Source organism: Glycine soja, chromosome 20 (assembly GCF_004193775.1).
Source record: "Glycine soja cultivar W05 chromosome 20, ASM419377v2, whole genome shotgun sequence".
NCBI classification, from domain to species: domain Eukaryota; kingdom Viridiplantae; phylum Streptophyta; class Magnoliopsida; order Fabales; family Fabaceae; genus Glycine; species Glycine soja.
In genome coordinates, this window is record NC_041021.1 from 44,190,252 (window position 1) to 44,205,454 (window position 15,203).

The 15,203-nt window shown below is 34.6% G+C and overlaps 3 protein-coding genes and 1 long non-coding RNA gene across 8 annotated transcripts; all 4 read left to right on the plus strand.

Annotated features, from left to right (window-relative positions):
* Positions 1-1,039: 1,039 nt before the first annotated feature.
* Positions 1,040-3,965, plus strand: LOC114402713 (G-type lectin S-receptor-like serine/threonine-protein kinase At1g34300). The gene has a single exon (XM_028365370.1). It carries the CDS (start codon positions 1,371-1,373, stop codon positions 3,831-3,833), a length of 2,463 nt encoding a protein of 820 aa, XP_028221171.1. The 5' UTR covers positions 1,040-1,370; the 3' UTR covers positions 3,834-3,965.
* Positions 3,966-4,456: 491 nt separating this feature from the next.
* LOC114401633 (protein-tyrosine-phosphatase PTP1-like) lies at positions 4,457-8,424 on the plus strand. Of its 4 annotated transcripts, none has more exons than XM_028364198.1 (9): positions 4,457-4,820; positions 4,909-5,005; positions 5,079-5,161; positions 5,266-5,406; positions 5,487-5,621; positions 6,223-6,335; positions 6,438-6,579; positions 7,730-7,808; positions 8,161-8,424. In XM_028364198.1, exons 1-8 carry the CDS (start codon positions 4,620-4,622, stop codon positions 7,796-7,798), a joined length of 981 nt encoding a protein of 326 aa, XP_028219999.1. In that variant the 5' UTR covers positions 4,457-4,619; the 3' UTR covers positions 7,799-7,808; positions 8,161-8,424. The 4 variants fall into 4 exon arrangements, with proteins under 4 accessions (XP_028219999.1, XP_028220000.1, XP_028219998.1 ...); XM_028364197.1 differs by having other exon boundaries at positions 4,459-4,820; positions 6,187-6,335; positions 7,995-8,424; XM_028364196.1 differs by having other exon boundaries at positions 4,460-4,820; positions 6,187-6,335.
* Positions 8,425-9,390: 966 nt separating this feature from the next.
* On the plus strand, positions 9,391-10,664 carry LOC114402669 (protein-tyrosine-phosphatase PTP1-like). Of its 2 annotated transcripts, none has more exons than XM_028365320.1 (4): positions 9,391-9,824; positions 9,943-10,039; positions 10,287-10,460; positions 10,543-10,664. In XM_028365320.1, the coding sequence occupies exons 1-3, from the start codon at positions 9,630-9,632 to the stop codon at positions 10,352-10,354; spliced, it is 360 nt and encodes a 119-aa protein (XP_028221121.1). In that variant the 5' UTR covers positions 9,391-9,629; the 3' UTR covers positions 10,355-10,460; positions 10,543-10,664. The 2 variants fall into 2 exon arrangements, with proteins under 2 accessions (XP_028221121.1, XP_028221122.1); XM_028365321.1 differs by having other exon boundaries at positions 9,392-9,824; positions 10,398-10,460.
* Positions 10,665-11,664: 1,000 nt separating this feature from the next.
* On the plus strand, positions 11,665-12,962 carry LOC114402670. The gene is made up of 3 exons (XR_003664492.1): positions 11,665-12,198; positions 12,354-12,432; positions 12,602-12,962. It is a non-coding gene; the product is annotated as an uncharacterized LOC114402670 (long non-coding RNA).
* The last annotated feature ends 2,241 nt before the right edge of the window (positions 12,963-15,203 follow it).

The following is a 15,203-nucleotide window of genomic DNA, read 5'->3' on the forward strand; positions in this document are numbered from 1 at the left end:
CTCTAATCACCATGCTTTTTTTTTTCGTATATTTATTTATTTTATTATGAGTCAAATGATATAAATTTTTATTTTGTAAAAAAAATAATCTGGTAAAATTATAACTTAATGATTTAATCTGTGAGGGTCTATCTTTTTAGTCTTTCAAATTAAAACTTTTCTTTTTTAATTTTTCAAATTTATGAAATGTTTTTTTAGTCTTTTTTGAAGTTAAAAACTATCATAAATTAGCCAGGACTACTAAAAAAAACATTTCTTAAAATTAAGAGACTAAAAAAAGATAAATTTTAATTTAAAGGGCTAAAACAATAAACTCCTAATTTGAAAAATAAAAAATATATTTAAATCTAACTTTTTTATGGTAAGATGTTGAAATTTTATTAATGATAAATAAGAGATAGATTTTAATTCAATCCATAAATTCGATAAATTGTTCATTAAAAAAATAAAGGATCTTAATACTCAAAGAAAAATAATTATAAAAAAAATTGAAAAAATGAAAAAAAGAAAAAAAAAGAGAAGAGGACTTATAATTTGATAGACAAATATTCATTCGAACAAAACAAGTAAAAGGATAGAATTAGTGGAAAAAAATCTACAATCTACAAATATTACAAAGAAGATGAAATGATGATTTGGTCCATTCTAGCATCATCTAAAACAGTAAAGGCCAGAGAAGCCGGGCCATGAGCTTAGTTTTAGTAAGTTCTATTTTATCTTTTTTCTATTGCATCTATTTTATCTTTTTATTCATACAAAAACTTCTTTTTTTACTTAATTTTTTTTAATGTTTAAAAAAGTTAATTGTAATCGTTTATACAAATAATTTCTACAAAAACTCTATAAAAAATATTTAATATTTTCGAGTTGTTTGATTTTAAAAATTAACCTAAACAACTTTGCTCTTATACTTGCTTAAAAAAAAAACTTTGCTCTTATATATGAACAATCTAATAGTATAAACTATAAAATGATTTTCTTATCATCCCTAGATTTTGGTCTTATGGATACAAACATTCTTAAATCTTAAATAATTGAAGTCTTGATTCTTCAAGAAGACCAAATATTCTCTGCTGCTTGCTGTTTCTTTCAAACCGCAGCCTAATTGGATTCTCCAAAGTCCAAAACATTGGCAGAAACAAAAGGTCCTCTATTCAGATCATGTCATCACAAACAAACACCACCCAAGTTTGAAAAAAAATTCATACCCTCCCCTCCGTCAATCCACACTTTTCAGAAAAGTCAAACTCATTTCTTCACTTTTCTTCGTATACCTACCTAATCTCCTCCCTTTCAATTCCTTTCATCCTTCGTAATTCGTATCTAAATCTAAAAAGCAAGACAAGAAAAAAAAAAATGTACTAAGAAACATGAAGCTCCAAACACATCAACTGCTACTCTCCTTTGTGTTGTTCTCCGCTGTCATCATCTCCACAATTTCAGGAACCACCATCACCATCTCTCCGGGCACAACCCTATACGCTTCCAACACAACCCAATCATGGTCCTCTCCGAACGACACTTTCTCTCTCCACTTCCTCCCCCTCCACCCTCCAACTTTCCCTCCTTCCTTCACCGCCGCCGTTGTCCACTCCGGCGGTGCTCCCGCCGTCTGGTCGGCTGGAAACGGCGCTGCCGTCGACTCCGCCGCATCCTTCCAGTTCCTCCCCTCCGGCAACCTCGTCCTCGTTAACGGGTCGGGTTCCACCGTGTGGGACTCCGGAACTTCCAACATGGGTGTCTCCTCTGCCACCCTTCACGACAACGGAAACTTGGTTCTCTCCAATGCCACCAGTTCCGTGTGGTCGAGCTTCGACAACCCCACTGACACCATTGTTTCGTTTCAGAACTTTACTGTTGGTATGGTTTTGCGTTCTGGGTCGTTCTCATTTTCTGTTCTTAGTTCTGGGAACCTCACTCTCAAGTGGAGTGATAGTGTCCCTTACTGGGATCAAGGCTTGAACTTTTCCATGAGTGTGATGAATTTGAGTTCACCTGTTTTGGGGGTGGAACCAAAGGGGGTTTTGCAGCTTTTTTATCCCAATTTGAGTGCCCCTGTGGTGGTTGCTTATAGCAGTGACTATGGTGAAGGGAGTGATGTGTTGAGGGTTTTGAAGTTGGATGGTGATGGGAATTTGAGGGTTTATAGCTCTAAGAGGGGTAGTGGGACCGTGAGTTCAACATGGGTTGCTGTTGAGGATCAATGTGAGGTTTTTGGTTACTGTGGTCATAATGGTGTTTGTAGTTACAATGATTCTAGTTCTAGCCCCATTTGTGGATGTCCATCTCAGAATTTTGAGATGGTTAATCCTAGTGATAGTAGGAAAGGGTGTAGGAGGAAGGTGAGGCTTGAGGATTGTGTAGGGAAGGTGGCAATGTTGCAACTTGACCATGCTCAATTCTTGACTTATCCTCCTCAGTTTTTGATCAATCCTGAGGTGTTTTTCATTGGTATTTCAGCTTGCAGTGGAAATTGTCTTGCTGCTAATTCTTGTTTTGCTTCCACTTCCTTGTCTGATGGAAGTGGACTTTGTTACATAAAGACGTCAAATTTTATTAGTGGCTACCAGAATCCTGCTCTACCTAGCACTTCATATATCAAGGTTTGTGGACCAGTGGCTCCTAATTTGGCACCTTCGTTAGAGAATGCGCATTGGAGGTTACATGGTTGGGTAGCTCTTGTTGTTTTGAGTACCCTTTTATGTTTCCTTGTTTTTCAGGGTGGTTTATGGTTGTGGTGTTGTAGAAACAGGCAACGATTTGGAGGTTTTGCAGCTCAGTATACTCTTCTTGAGTATGCTTCTGGCGCACCGGTTCATTTCTCTTATAAGGAGCTTCAAAGGTCCACAAAAGGGTTCAAGGAGAAACTAGGTGATGGGGGGTTTGGTGCTGTTTATAAAGGAACTCTCTCTAATCAAACTGTTGTTGCGGTTAAGCAACTTGAGGGCATTGAACAGGGAGAGAAACAGTTTAGGATGGAAGTTTCTACCATAAGTAGTACCCATCATTTAAATTTAGTGAGGCTGATTGGTTTTTGCTCTGAAGGGCAACACAGGCTTCTAGTGTACGAGTTTATGAAAAATGGATCTCTTGATAATTTTCTTTTTGTTGATGAAGAACAACAGTCAGGGAAATTGTTGAACTGGGGGTATAGATTCAACATTGCTCTAGGTGCTGCTAAGGGCTTGACATACCTTCACGAGGAGTGTAGAAATTGCATTGTCCATTGCGATGTAAAACCTGAAAACATTCTTTTAGATGAGAATTACAATGCAAAAGTCTCAGATTTCGGCCTTGCAAAGCTCCTACGTCCAGTGGATTGCAGGCACCGGACCTTGACAAGTGTGAGAGGAACCAGAGGGTATCTAGCTCCCGAATGGCTAGCAAATCTTCCCATAACTTCCAAATCTGATGTTTACAGTTATGGCATGGTATTGTTGGAGATAGTGAGTGGTAGAAGGAACTTTGAAGTCTCAGAAGAAACAAGAAGAAGAAAGTTTTCAGTCTGGGCTTATGAAGAGTTTGAGAAAGGCAACATCATGGGAGTTATTGACAGAAGATTGGTTAACCAAGAAATCAACTTGGAGCCAGTGAAAAGAGTGCTTATGGCATGTTTTTGGTGCATACAGGAACAACCATCTCATAGGCCAACAATGAGCAAAGTGGTGCAAATGCTAGAAGGTGTGATAGATATTGAGAGGCCACCAGCCCCAAAAATCAATAGCAATGCCGCTCCTATCTCCACTATTGCAACTTCATCAGCTCCAAATTACTCCTCATCTTCATCTTTGTTTACTTTTGAGGCTTCTCCCTTGGCTCTTGCAATATCCTAGTATATTTTTTTTTTGGCTCTTGCAACTCCTATAATCATCGGAGTGCAGTTTCAAAGCCAGGCCTTTTTTTTTCCCATTATTTATAACTGGAATTCATATAATTTCACTACTAGTGATATGTAGTTTCCAATAGCTTCGACTCACGTGCTTTCACTTGGATAAGGTCTTACCGTCAACAAGTAATTTAAAAGGGAAAAAATAACTGTAGACAGTCTAATTGATGAGTCATGGGATCCTCTTAAATAATTGCAAATTCAGAGAGAAATTATGTATTTTCACTTAATGTGGGAAAATAACTCGGAATCTAAACTGGGCAAATGCTAACTTTTAGGGCATTGCTCAAGTAACTAAAAAAATAAATTTTTTTTATTAGAATTTGTAAAATTTGATAACATTTTTTATGTTCTTTTATTATTTTTACAATAAATATTTTAATTAATATCTCAAAAGCGCTATTCAGTGGTCAGGAAGACTCTCTAAACTGTAAGTGCAGTCACATGGGTACTTTTGGAAAATTCGATATTTAATACTACAAATCTTTATTAGTGAATTATTTAAAATTGAAAAATACAAAGTTAGCGCGTGTGTAAGAACGTTTGATTAGTAACTCTGGTTAGAAGGAGCATAATAAACCTGCAATTGTTACAGCAATATAAAACGGAAAGACGAATAGCCAAGAGCGCGCACTCACTCACTCACTTATTGCGTCAACTGTACTCCATATCATATCAACTGGAGCTGGGGAACCTCGTCTCTACTCGCTCTCGTCCCCGCCGGAGATCCACCATGGCCGGCAACTCCACCACCGCCACCGCCACCTCCTCCGCATTGTCTCCCGAGAATTTGAAATTCAATTTCTCCCCCGATAACCCCTCCCGAATCATCCTCACTTCGGATCAGGTCAACCACTGTACCCAAGCCCTCAACCTTCTGAAGGAGAAGCTCCACGATCCTCACGTGATCACTCAGGAGTTCGCACACTTGCAGGTTCGCACCCTAATTTTATTATTCTGACATCAAAACACGAGCATTGAACTCACTGTGTTGCGTTGCGTTTGTGTTTTTGTGGTTTCAGGCGAACAGGATAACTCCGAGTGAGATGAGAAGAAGATGCACCGTCGCGTATGACGCCGTCAATTTGAGCAAAAACCGATACTCGGACGTTTTGCCATGTAAATTTGTTACCAAGGGTTTGTTTATTGTTTTTGTGTTTGGGAAAATGAAATTTGTTATTTCTTGTTTCAGTTAACAAGAACAGGGTTGTTCTCAAATCAAGTACTGATTATAGGCCTGAAGCACAGGGGTATATCAATGCAAGCCTTGTCTCGGTAATTTACTTCTTCTATTTGTTTATTTGATATGCTCTGAATTAAATAACTGCTGTGAAATTAAGATAAATTGTTACATGTGCGTGCCTTCTTAATGTATGTAGACCTCTTCCGCTGGAAATGTGTCCCACTTTATAGCCACACAAGGTCCACTTCCACATACTTGTGAGGATTTTTGGGAAATGATTACCCAATATCACTGCCCTGTGATTATCATGCTTACTAGGTTGGTGGATAATTACAAGGTACTTGTTGACTCTCATTGGCAGATTTTTTCTTCCTCTTTGTATTTTTTAAATTGCATTATTTTTACTCTTTTTTACAGATGGTAAAGTGTGTAGATTATTTTCAAGCTGAGGATGGGCCTAGAGAAGTTGGTAATATTTCTATTATTGGTAAATGGGAGAACACTACTGAAACTTCACTGGTGTTGCGCCATTTGGAGGTGAACCATAGAGAGGTCAGATGATTTTCTCCATTTGTAATGGTTGTGAAAGTTAGGTTACTTCTGAGCTCACTCTAAAGCCTAGGAAAACAGAACTTTTCTTAGATACCTTACACTTTAATGCTAAACCTGAATGCTTTCCCTAATGATTGATATCTCTCTCAACTATTGTTAAGTGTTGCTGTAACATCAGAAGCCAAGTGGCCACTCCAAATTTAAGGATGCAAGTTTAATGGCATGATGTGTTTTGCTCATGTTAAACTCTCAAGTTACAACTGATTATTTGTAGTTATACAACTCATAACACAAGCTAACTGTCAATCATTGGGTCGAATACATTTTACAACTTCACTACAGATTTAGTTTTCCTAAATTCTCTCTCTCTCCCTATCCTTTTAAGCCATGTATTGGGTTTTTCTTATTTCAAAAGTTCTTATTTTCCTCCCTGATGAAATATTCTTTTCAACAAAAAAAAAAATCACAAGTTTTTGTTGTAATTTTTGAAGGCACTCTAGGTTTCTCTCCATCATCAATATTCAAGGTTTATAGCATTCTAGTTCATATTTGCATATTGTTGCAGGTAGAAGATGCACCATTATCTGTTTTGCATATTCAGTATCCTGAATGGCCTGACCATGGAGTTCCAAAAGATACACTAGCTGTGCGTGAAATTTTGAAAAGATTATACCATTTACCATCAAACCTTGGCCCAATAGTGGTGCACTGCAGGTTCATCTCATTCTTATTCTTTTGTGTGTTCACTTCATGGCAGTGATGACGATAAATCACATGCATTGTTTATATGTCTCTGAGACAAATTCTCTCACTCAGTGCAGGTATTGGTAGAACTGGAGCATACTGCACAATTCACAACACAATTCAGAGAATACTTGCTGGAGATATGTCTGCTGTACGCATTGCTAACACAATAGCTATGTTCAGGTCCCAGCGTATTGGAATGGTTCAAACCCAGGTATCAGGATGTGCTAATTTAATATAAGTATGATTAATGAATTTACTGATTTTTGTCGTGGTAAAGAAGGGGCATATTGTTGCAAGGGTTAAGGAACTAGGCTAGATAGTTAGGCAAGGAAGGATGTTTATACTTCATACAAATTAGAAGTTTGAAAGAACACTGTTCTCCTTCAGTGGAGAATCTATCAATAATCAATCCCTTTCTGTTGACAGAAAAGGAATATTTTATTACTCGGAATGGAAGCTCCTACAGTTCTACTACTAGCTTCTGTTTTGAAACTAGATAAAAATTAAAATGCCAGGAAGGTTTTAAATCTAATAAAAGTGGTGGTACTGTGGATAGGTTTGGTGGTAATGAAGGCAGCAAGGAACTAGCCTAGATAGTTAGGCAAGGATGTCTCCTCACTATCACTGTGGAGGAACCATGTTCTTGTTTGGAATTTTTCATTCCTATCAACTTGTTTATTACTAGGAACTGAGGCTCCTATTACGAGTTTTCATGTAGAATATAAAGGTAATTAAGGCCAAAAGAAAAGAAGAATTGAGGAGGCTCTTCTAACTATAATTACTCTTAAGAAACAAAATGGGTACTTGCTTTCAAACTAAGAATAATAAGTAGGGAAACAAACTTGGAAGATTAATTTCCAAGGGCTTGCATAGGCTGAACAGAGGCATTTTTCATTAAAGAAAAAAGAAAACGGATGTTGAATGGACTGTGAAGATATAGGTATAACAATTACGATACAGTTGACAACTTTCAACAGCTAATGTGATGTCTGATTACTTTTTGTTTTTATTTATCTGCAAATTACTCTATAACCTCCTATCAGAAATTACATGACCTGTTTCAAATTCTTATCAGATAAATACCCCCTACTAAAGATTTTTATAGACATATACCTCTTTTATTAAAAAAAAGAAGAAGAAATAAACAAACAAACGACATATACCTCCTAAATGTAATTTTTTGGTTGTGGAGACCTCAGTTTACCTGACACTTGGAATTGATCCCATTTAGGAGCTTATTTTACAGTTTTGGCTCCCGATTCTAATATTCCTTGCCTTTGGCCCTAAGTTTTGTAGCCATTAACCTAAATTATTATTATTATTGTTCTACTTACCATTTTGGCGACTATGCAATTTATCAGGACCAGTACATTTTCTGCTATAATGCTATCATAGATGAACTGGAAGACCTTGTATCTCAGCAGCAATAGGAGTAGAAGGGTACGTACTTCTTTTCTCTTTGTTATTTTCTAAATTTATAAATCGTTCAGCTCTTGAAATTGTTTTATACAGGATAGGATTTGTTTGTCTGTTTTCTGTATTCTTTGATTCTATTATATCTTTGTCAAAATTATTGTTTTGCTAGCTTGACAAATTGCTATCTTGTGTTGTGTGATGTAAATCCAGTGCTGACTTTGCCTCAATTTGAAGCTAACTTTCAATTCTTAGATCGTTTTTTGGTTCCTGCAATGCTTATGTCTCCCGGCAGCTGAAGTCTGAAACATTAGCATTCGGGAGGTTTTATGAATTTCACCGAATTCTCTTATTCTCATGTTTTTTTGTATAATTGCAGGCAGGGAATTTGATTATTTTGTTAGAATTCTATTGGGGAACAGAATGGCATAATGACTACAAATTGTCCCTCCTGTTGCTATTTTTCATTTTCTAAATAAACCCCTCCCCTCCCCTCCCCTCACCCTCCACGCCCCCACCTCCCTCTTTCATTTTATGATGAAGATCATAACTTTTAGGATGTTTTTGGCAGAACTAATTTGCAGTATATTTGGATTTATCTTATAAGCTTTCTAAAATACCTTATGAAAATATTTTAATCATATTTTTCATTTTTATTCTAGAAATAAATACCTATACGATAAATACTTATTTAATAAGCGCTTAGTTAAGGTATTTACTCCAAAAAAAGAAAGCACCTCGGAGTACTAGGCGTAGTTGTTAACTCTATCTATATGTACTAGGTGCATTCGATCGCTGGGAACCTCGTTTGAATCGTCTATGAGTAGTTTTTTTTTTTTCAATAGTATTGTAGTAGTCTTTTTTTCTTCTCTCACTTTCCATCTCTCTAACTAAAAGAAAAAAGAAACATTATTTATATTTTTTTCTCTTAATATTTTCTTTTCTCTCCTGGAAAAACATATCCTTAATGATCAAACATGAATGTCGAATTCTGCTACCATTTTATTATATATGGACCCAGATGCAAGAAGCATCATTATTAAACCCAGTGATTAAACAGTTTGACACATAGAAAGCAGGCCTTAAAATAATAATATAAAAAAAACACATGGAAAGCCGAAGCATCATGATTTTGTGTTTTTTTAATAAACAAGGAGATCAAAAAGGGGGAATAAGGGATGAGATCCAACTAGTCTGGCACCACGCCTCCTAACCCCCTGAAGCATCATGGTTAAACCCAGCGATAAACACATGGAAAACCCAAAATGATATGTATTAATGAATTTGATTTAAATACATTGACTTGTAAAGATTTTTTACAACTGTTATCTAATTATTTTTTTATGAATTATTTTTATTCGTAAGAATAAAAAATAATGAAGATTTACAGTAACTCGTGTATTATTTAACCAGTTGACTTAGATCTCCTCTGATTTTGTATGAAGATCTCATTATATATTAATAGTATTATACAAGACAAAATTATTTATTTTTCTAACAACTACTAATATAAAGTATTTTCTTCTAACATTTAATATAATTGTATATTTTAGATTAAAAATTATTGATTAAATTGAAATAATTTTGCTAGTTGATTCCCATGGTATTTAAAATTAAAACTACTTTAAAAATTATTATTATAGTAATTTTTAATTGACTAGTGATAGTGGTTATGCATAGAAAAAATGAAAGTCTTATTAATAAACTTTGGTTGTTAGCACATGGAAAGTCACCAAGGGAGAATATAGAAAGAAAAAAAAACTCCATAGCAGGTATCTTGAAGTGAGAATATAAACAAATCCATTGTTCAACACTACAACTTGCATCGGGGAACCTTGTCTCTCTGCCATGGCCACCAATACAACAACAGCTTCATCCTCTGTTGTATTTTCTCCCGAGAAACTGAATTTCTGGCTGGACAACCCTTCTCCAATTTCCTTGACTTGGGATCAGGTGAAGCACTGCAGGGAAGCCCTCACCTCGTTGAAGGACAAGTTTGACCACACTCCTGAGAGTATCACCCACGAGTTCAAACTCTTAGAGGTTCAACTTCAATTCCCCCTAACTTATGCCACGTCATTATACGACACTTATATTGGAACAAAAGAAAAAAGAAAATCGTGTTTTATGTTTTATGTTGCACTGACTGTAATGTTTTCAGGCTAACAGGGCAGTAACAGAAAGTGAGACCGATAAAATATGCGCCGTAGCTCTTGATCGTGACAATTTTAGCAAAAATCGACACGACGTTTATCCACGTAAATTTCCCACTTATACACCGCATGGCATGCCAAGGGGTTATACAATAATTTGTAAACAGTGAAAATAAAAATAAATTATGAAGACAGAAGAGAAATAATTCTCCTACTTTTTTAGTATAATAAATATTAAATACTAGGTTTTATATTTTCATAACATTAAATATTATCTTTTCTCAAAATTTAATCTGTAGGAATATATCATTACTTTATGGAGAATGAAATTTAGCAGTAATGTTTGTTTCAGTGGACAAGAACAGGATAATTCTGAAGTCAACACATGGTTATATCAACGCAAGCCCTATGTCGGTATAAATCTTATTTTGTGTTTATTAATTTGATTTTGTTGTCACACAAGGTCCACTTGAAGAAAGCTATGGGGGGGAAATGGTTGTCCATAGCATCACTGTCTATTAACTTGGTAGTTCCCGGCCACTTCCATAATCATTTTCCGTTCTTCTTTGTATAATACTTACTTTTCAATTTCCCTACTCTTTTAATAGATTGAGTTGTGCAACGAAGGATGGAACTAGAGATGTTGGTAAAAATATCTCTATTATCGGGAAAGGGGTGAAAACTACTTTGACTTCACCGCTGGTATTGACCCATCTCCCATAGAGATCAGGTCAGCTGATGCTTTTCTACTTATAAATTAATGGGTTATATATATATATATATATATATATATATATATATATATATATATATATATATATATATTCTATAAAACTTGATTTTAATCCTCGAACTTTAATTTTAATGCGTCTAAATTTTACAAAAGCAGTAGTTTTTGTTCCTATTCATAGATGAAAAGTTGTTTGTGACGAAAATATTTTTTTCCTAAGATTTAGAGACTAAATTAATCAAAATTAAAATACAGATATTATCATTAATTTTTATCGAAAGTATAAGAATTAAAAGTATATTTTATTCTAAGATAATTGTTTCAACCAGTTAATTAGGTTATATGAGAGGAGGTGAGACTTGGAGAAGAGCCGTTTTACTTTTTTATGTTAATTTAATCTTAACGATATATATATATATATATATATATATATATATATATATATATTAAATAACTTTGGACATATAAATTTATTAATCTAACTGTTGAATATATTGATATTATCTCAACGATCATACATATCATGTAAATCATACATTTATAGTTATATAATCTTATAGTTGATATTTACTTATATTTTTTTAAATTAAAAGTATGTCATATATTATACTGAACTTATTAAAGAAATTTCAAATTAATAATTTTAAAATTTTATAAAATTTTGTAGATTTGATCTATTCAACTAGTATTTTACTCTACGTAATACATAGGTTAAATATTTTTTATATAATTAAAATTCATAATAAATAAATATTTTTATTTGAACATATAAAATATATACTATTAGATTTATGATAAACAATTCATATTATAATATAAGTTTATTTTTAATTATTGAGAATTTATTTTAAAAAATATTAAATTTATTCAAAAAATAAAGAAAAAAAATAATATTTTAGATTTATAAATCATACTATTTATTCATCGAAGTATGTTTTTAAAAGATTTAACATATTTAAGTACTTAGATATGTAAAATATTGTTATTAGGATTAGTTCGTAGGAAATAAATAGATTAAAATGAATACAATGTTTAGAATTACTATACACCTTGATATTAATAAAAAAAATTAATATTATACAACTATTTCAATATTTTAAAACAAATATATTTTTATGTTGTTTGAAAGATATTGGTCAATCACATAACAAATAAAAAACATCTTATAAAATTCGAAATTACAAAAATCAATCATTTTTTTAAAAAATAACATCAATAATGAAAGGTCATTTCTAGAAGATTATATCACTTTGAACCAAACCTTGGTCCCATAGTGGTGCACTGCAGGTTCATTTCTTTCATGCTTTGTTTATTTGCCTCATGCATGGCAATGCTGACTATAAGTAAATCACATGCATATTTGATATTTTTCTGTGGCAAACTCGGTTTGAGTGCTGGTATTGGTGGAACTGGAGCATACTGCACCATTCACAACACAATTCAGACAATACTTGCTGGTGATATGTCTGCTGTAAATATTGCTGACGCAGTGGCTACCTTCAGAACCCAGCGTCTTAGAATGGTCCAGACTCAGGTACATGGTTTGCTAATTTAATACTAGTTAATGGGTTAAGAATGTTTTTAGTTCATATAAACTGGACTTTCATAGTCCCTCAAAAATAAATCGTTTCCCTTTTAGTCCATTTATAAAACATGTGTTATGTGGTGACTCTTTCTGCAATTTATCAGGCTCAGTACAATTTCTGCTATAAAGCTATCATAGAATAACTGGAAGACCTTGTATCTCAACAGTAATAAGAATAGAAGGGTATGTACGTACTTCTGTTCCCTTTGTAGTTTTACAAATATTATTAATCGTTCAGCTCCTGAAATCCTTTTAAGCAGGATAAGATTTGTATCTCAGTTTTCCTTATCCCTCAATTATACTATATCCTTGTTAAATGATTATTTTTCTGCCTTGTATGATGTAAATCCAGTGTTGGACCAAAGGATGTTAAGCTTCTTGCCTCATTTTGAAGTCAACTTTCAATTCTTCCATGTTCTATTTGGGTCCGACAATGCTTATGTCTCCCAGCAGCTTGATCTCAAGCATTAATTAGCTTTCAGGATATTTTGTGAATTTTGAACTATGTTATTTTCAAACTTTCATGTATGTTAGAAAGGCCTTAGTGCTTCAATTTGTATGTTGCTAAATAATTGGTCAGCAACCAAAGTCCTCTAGAGACATGGAGTTATTTGTTGTGATGTTTTATTTTTAAGAGCGGAAATTTTAGGTAGCTTTATTATTGTTTTTCAGTTATATTCCAGCTTTATATAAAAGTAGTAACTTGCTTGTAATATGTGTGCTTGCTATTATAAATAAGAGTGCGTTTGAATACAAAATTTTAACTGAAGAAAGTAATTTATTAGAGAATTTAAATTTCTTTAATCTAAAATCCATTATTTGGATGCTTTTTTTAGAAAGAATATAAATTTTTGGAATTTTAAAACAGAATTTTAAATAACTAAAAATGTGAAATTTTAATTTCCTTCTAAAATATAAGAAATTGAAATTCTCTTCTTGATACAAGAACCTTTCAAAACGTTTGTGTATTTTCTTTATAACCTTCATCCTCTCTTTCACGTGAAAGTTCTCGAAATTCCGCTCTCGAACTCGCGACTCTTCCCTCACGCTAATGATCCTTTTCTTCAAGAAACACCGTCTAAGCTTGTGGAGCGTCGATCGGGTGCGGGCATAGGGGGACACGTAGAATTGCACCCGTGAGTCAGGGAGCAGCCGTCGCTGCTCATCACGCGGCAGAGGTGCTCGCTGGCGTGAAGGGCTTGGGCCATGCCTTGCGCCGTTGATTGAATGTTGTGGTCGGGTGTGGTGGTGTATGTCGTCGTTTCTCGATTCCCCTACGACTCCCAATGTCGCATCAGTATTGTTTTTTTTTAAGCACATTAACCATATCTTCTCTTCTCTTTGCATTCATTTTCTTTCACCCTCACAATTTTAATTTTTTTATCCAAACATAAAATTTTGAAAATAAAAGAATTTCAATTGAAGTATTTGAAATTCTTAGAATTTTAAATTTCTCAGAATTTTAAATTCTTTCATCCAAACACACTCTAAAGGAAATATGTTTCATGTAATTTCTCATTCCTTTGTCTACATAATATACATTGATACAAGCTAATGTTAAGGCTACAAGCTAGGCTAGAGTTTAGGAGAGTCTTTGACTAATTTACCGCTCAAGATTGCCTAACGTAATATGGAAGATACTTACCAAATATAAAAGATTTTCATCAATTACATATATTTTATCACACCCTACAGTCGATGCTGGAGGTTTTTGTACGCTGAGACTGTCCCTGAAATAACACCAAAGGAAGTCCTTTTTGTGAAAATATCTGCAATCTAATAGCGCGAGGGGACATGTAGGACACATACTTGTCCACGAGCAACTTTCTCGCGAACAAAGTGAATATCCATCTTGATGTGTTTAGTGCATTGATGTTGAACTAGATTTCCAGAAAGGTATATTGCACTAACATTATCACAGTAAACTAGTGCAGCCTTATGGATAGGACAATGTAACTCCAGAAGAAGATTGTGTAACCAACATGACTCAGAAACCACATTAGCAACACCTCGGTATTCTGCTTCAGCACTAGAGCGAGAAAGTGTGGCTTGATGTTTGGAAGACCATGAGAGCAAATTATCTCCAAGAAACACATAATGACCAGAAGCGGATCTCCTAATGTCTGGGCATACACCCCAATCTGCATCTGTATAAGAAATCAGAAAGCTTATCGAAGAAGGATAAAGATGAAGGCCATGATGTAGTGTACCCTAAATGTAGTGCATGATGCGCCTGAGTCCTTGCATGTGTTTATCCATCAGATTATGCATAAATAAACAAATATGTTGTACCGCATAAGTGATATTAGATCTCGTGAAAGTGAGATACCGTAAAGCTCTTACAAGGCTGCGGTAGTGAGACGAATCCTCATATGGAGTGCTAGACGTAGCACTAAGTTTTGCTTTAGTATCTGTTAGTCGTCATTTACGACTAACTTTTGTATTGAATAGTTATATGAAATTAGCATCTTTCCCTCAATTTATGGTTCTTTTTGTAGGATTTGTACACATTTTCATGTTTAGTTAATTTTGCTCAACAAATACTCCTATTCTTGTGAATTAATGTGAATCAATTTCAGTTTCAAGCCAAATGAAGAGAAGGTCTAGCAGCTGGTGTCTCGTTAAGTGAGGCATATGTGCTTAGCGAGTGACATCCGCTAAGCGAAGCACTCAGCCGCTTAGCGCGTGGGAAAACCCTAGAAGAGGATCAGTCTTAGATGCTCGCGCTCAGTGCGCTGTAAGCTCGCCCAACGAGTAATTTGTCCCTTCTCGTGCTCAACGCGCCCAACTTGCTAAGCAAGAATTCACTTACGCGCGCTTAGCGAGCAAACAGTGCTAAGTGAGCCTTCAGAATCTAAAACGTCAAAGAGCCTTTAAAACACTGAAGTTGGCATAAAAGAAAAGAGAGAAATCAGGAGGTCTAAGAGAGGAGACGAAGAGACACCACAGAGAGA

Excerpts from the sequence above, each read along its gene's own strand:
- LOC114402713 (XM_028365370.1), top strand. The coding sequence starts at position 1,371 with ATGAAGCTCCAAACACATCAACTGCTACTCTCCTTTGTGTTGTTCTCC.
- LOC114402669 (XM_028365320.1), top strand. The coding sequence starts at position 9,630 with ATGGCCACCAATACAACAACAGCTTCATCCTCTGTTGTATTTTCTCCC. Across the intron at positions 9,825-9,942 it reads ACGAGTTCAAACTCTTAGAG|GCTAACAGGGCAGTAACAGA; the intron begins GTTCAACTTCAA and ends TAATGTTTTCAG. Across the intron at positions 10,040-10,286 it reads TCGACACGACGTTTATCCAC|TGGACAAGAACAGGATAATT; the intron begins GTAAATTTCCCA and ends TGTTTGTTTCAG.
- LOC114401633 (XM_028364197.1), top strand. The coding sequence starts at position 4,620 with ATGGCCGGCAACTCCACCACCGCCACCGCCACCTCCTCCGCATTGTCT. Across the intron at positions 5,162-5,265 it reads TCAATGCAAGCCTTGTCTCG|ACCTCTTCCGCTGGAAATGT; the intron begins GTAATTTACTTC and ends TAATGTATGTAG. Across the intron at positions 5,407-5,486 it reads GGTTGGTGGATAATTACAAG|ATGGTAAAGTGTGTAGATTA; the intron begins GTACTTGTTGAC and ends TCTTTTTTACAG.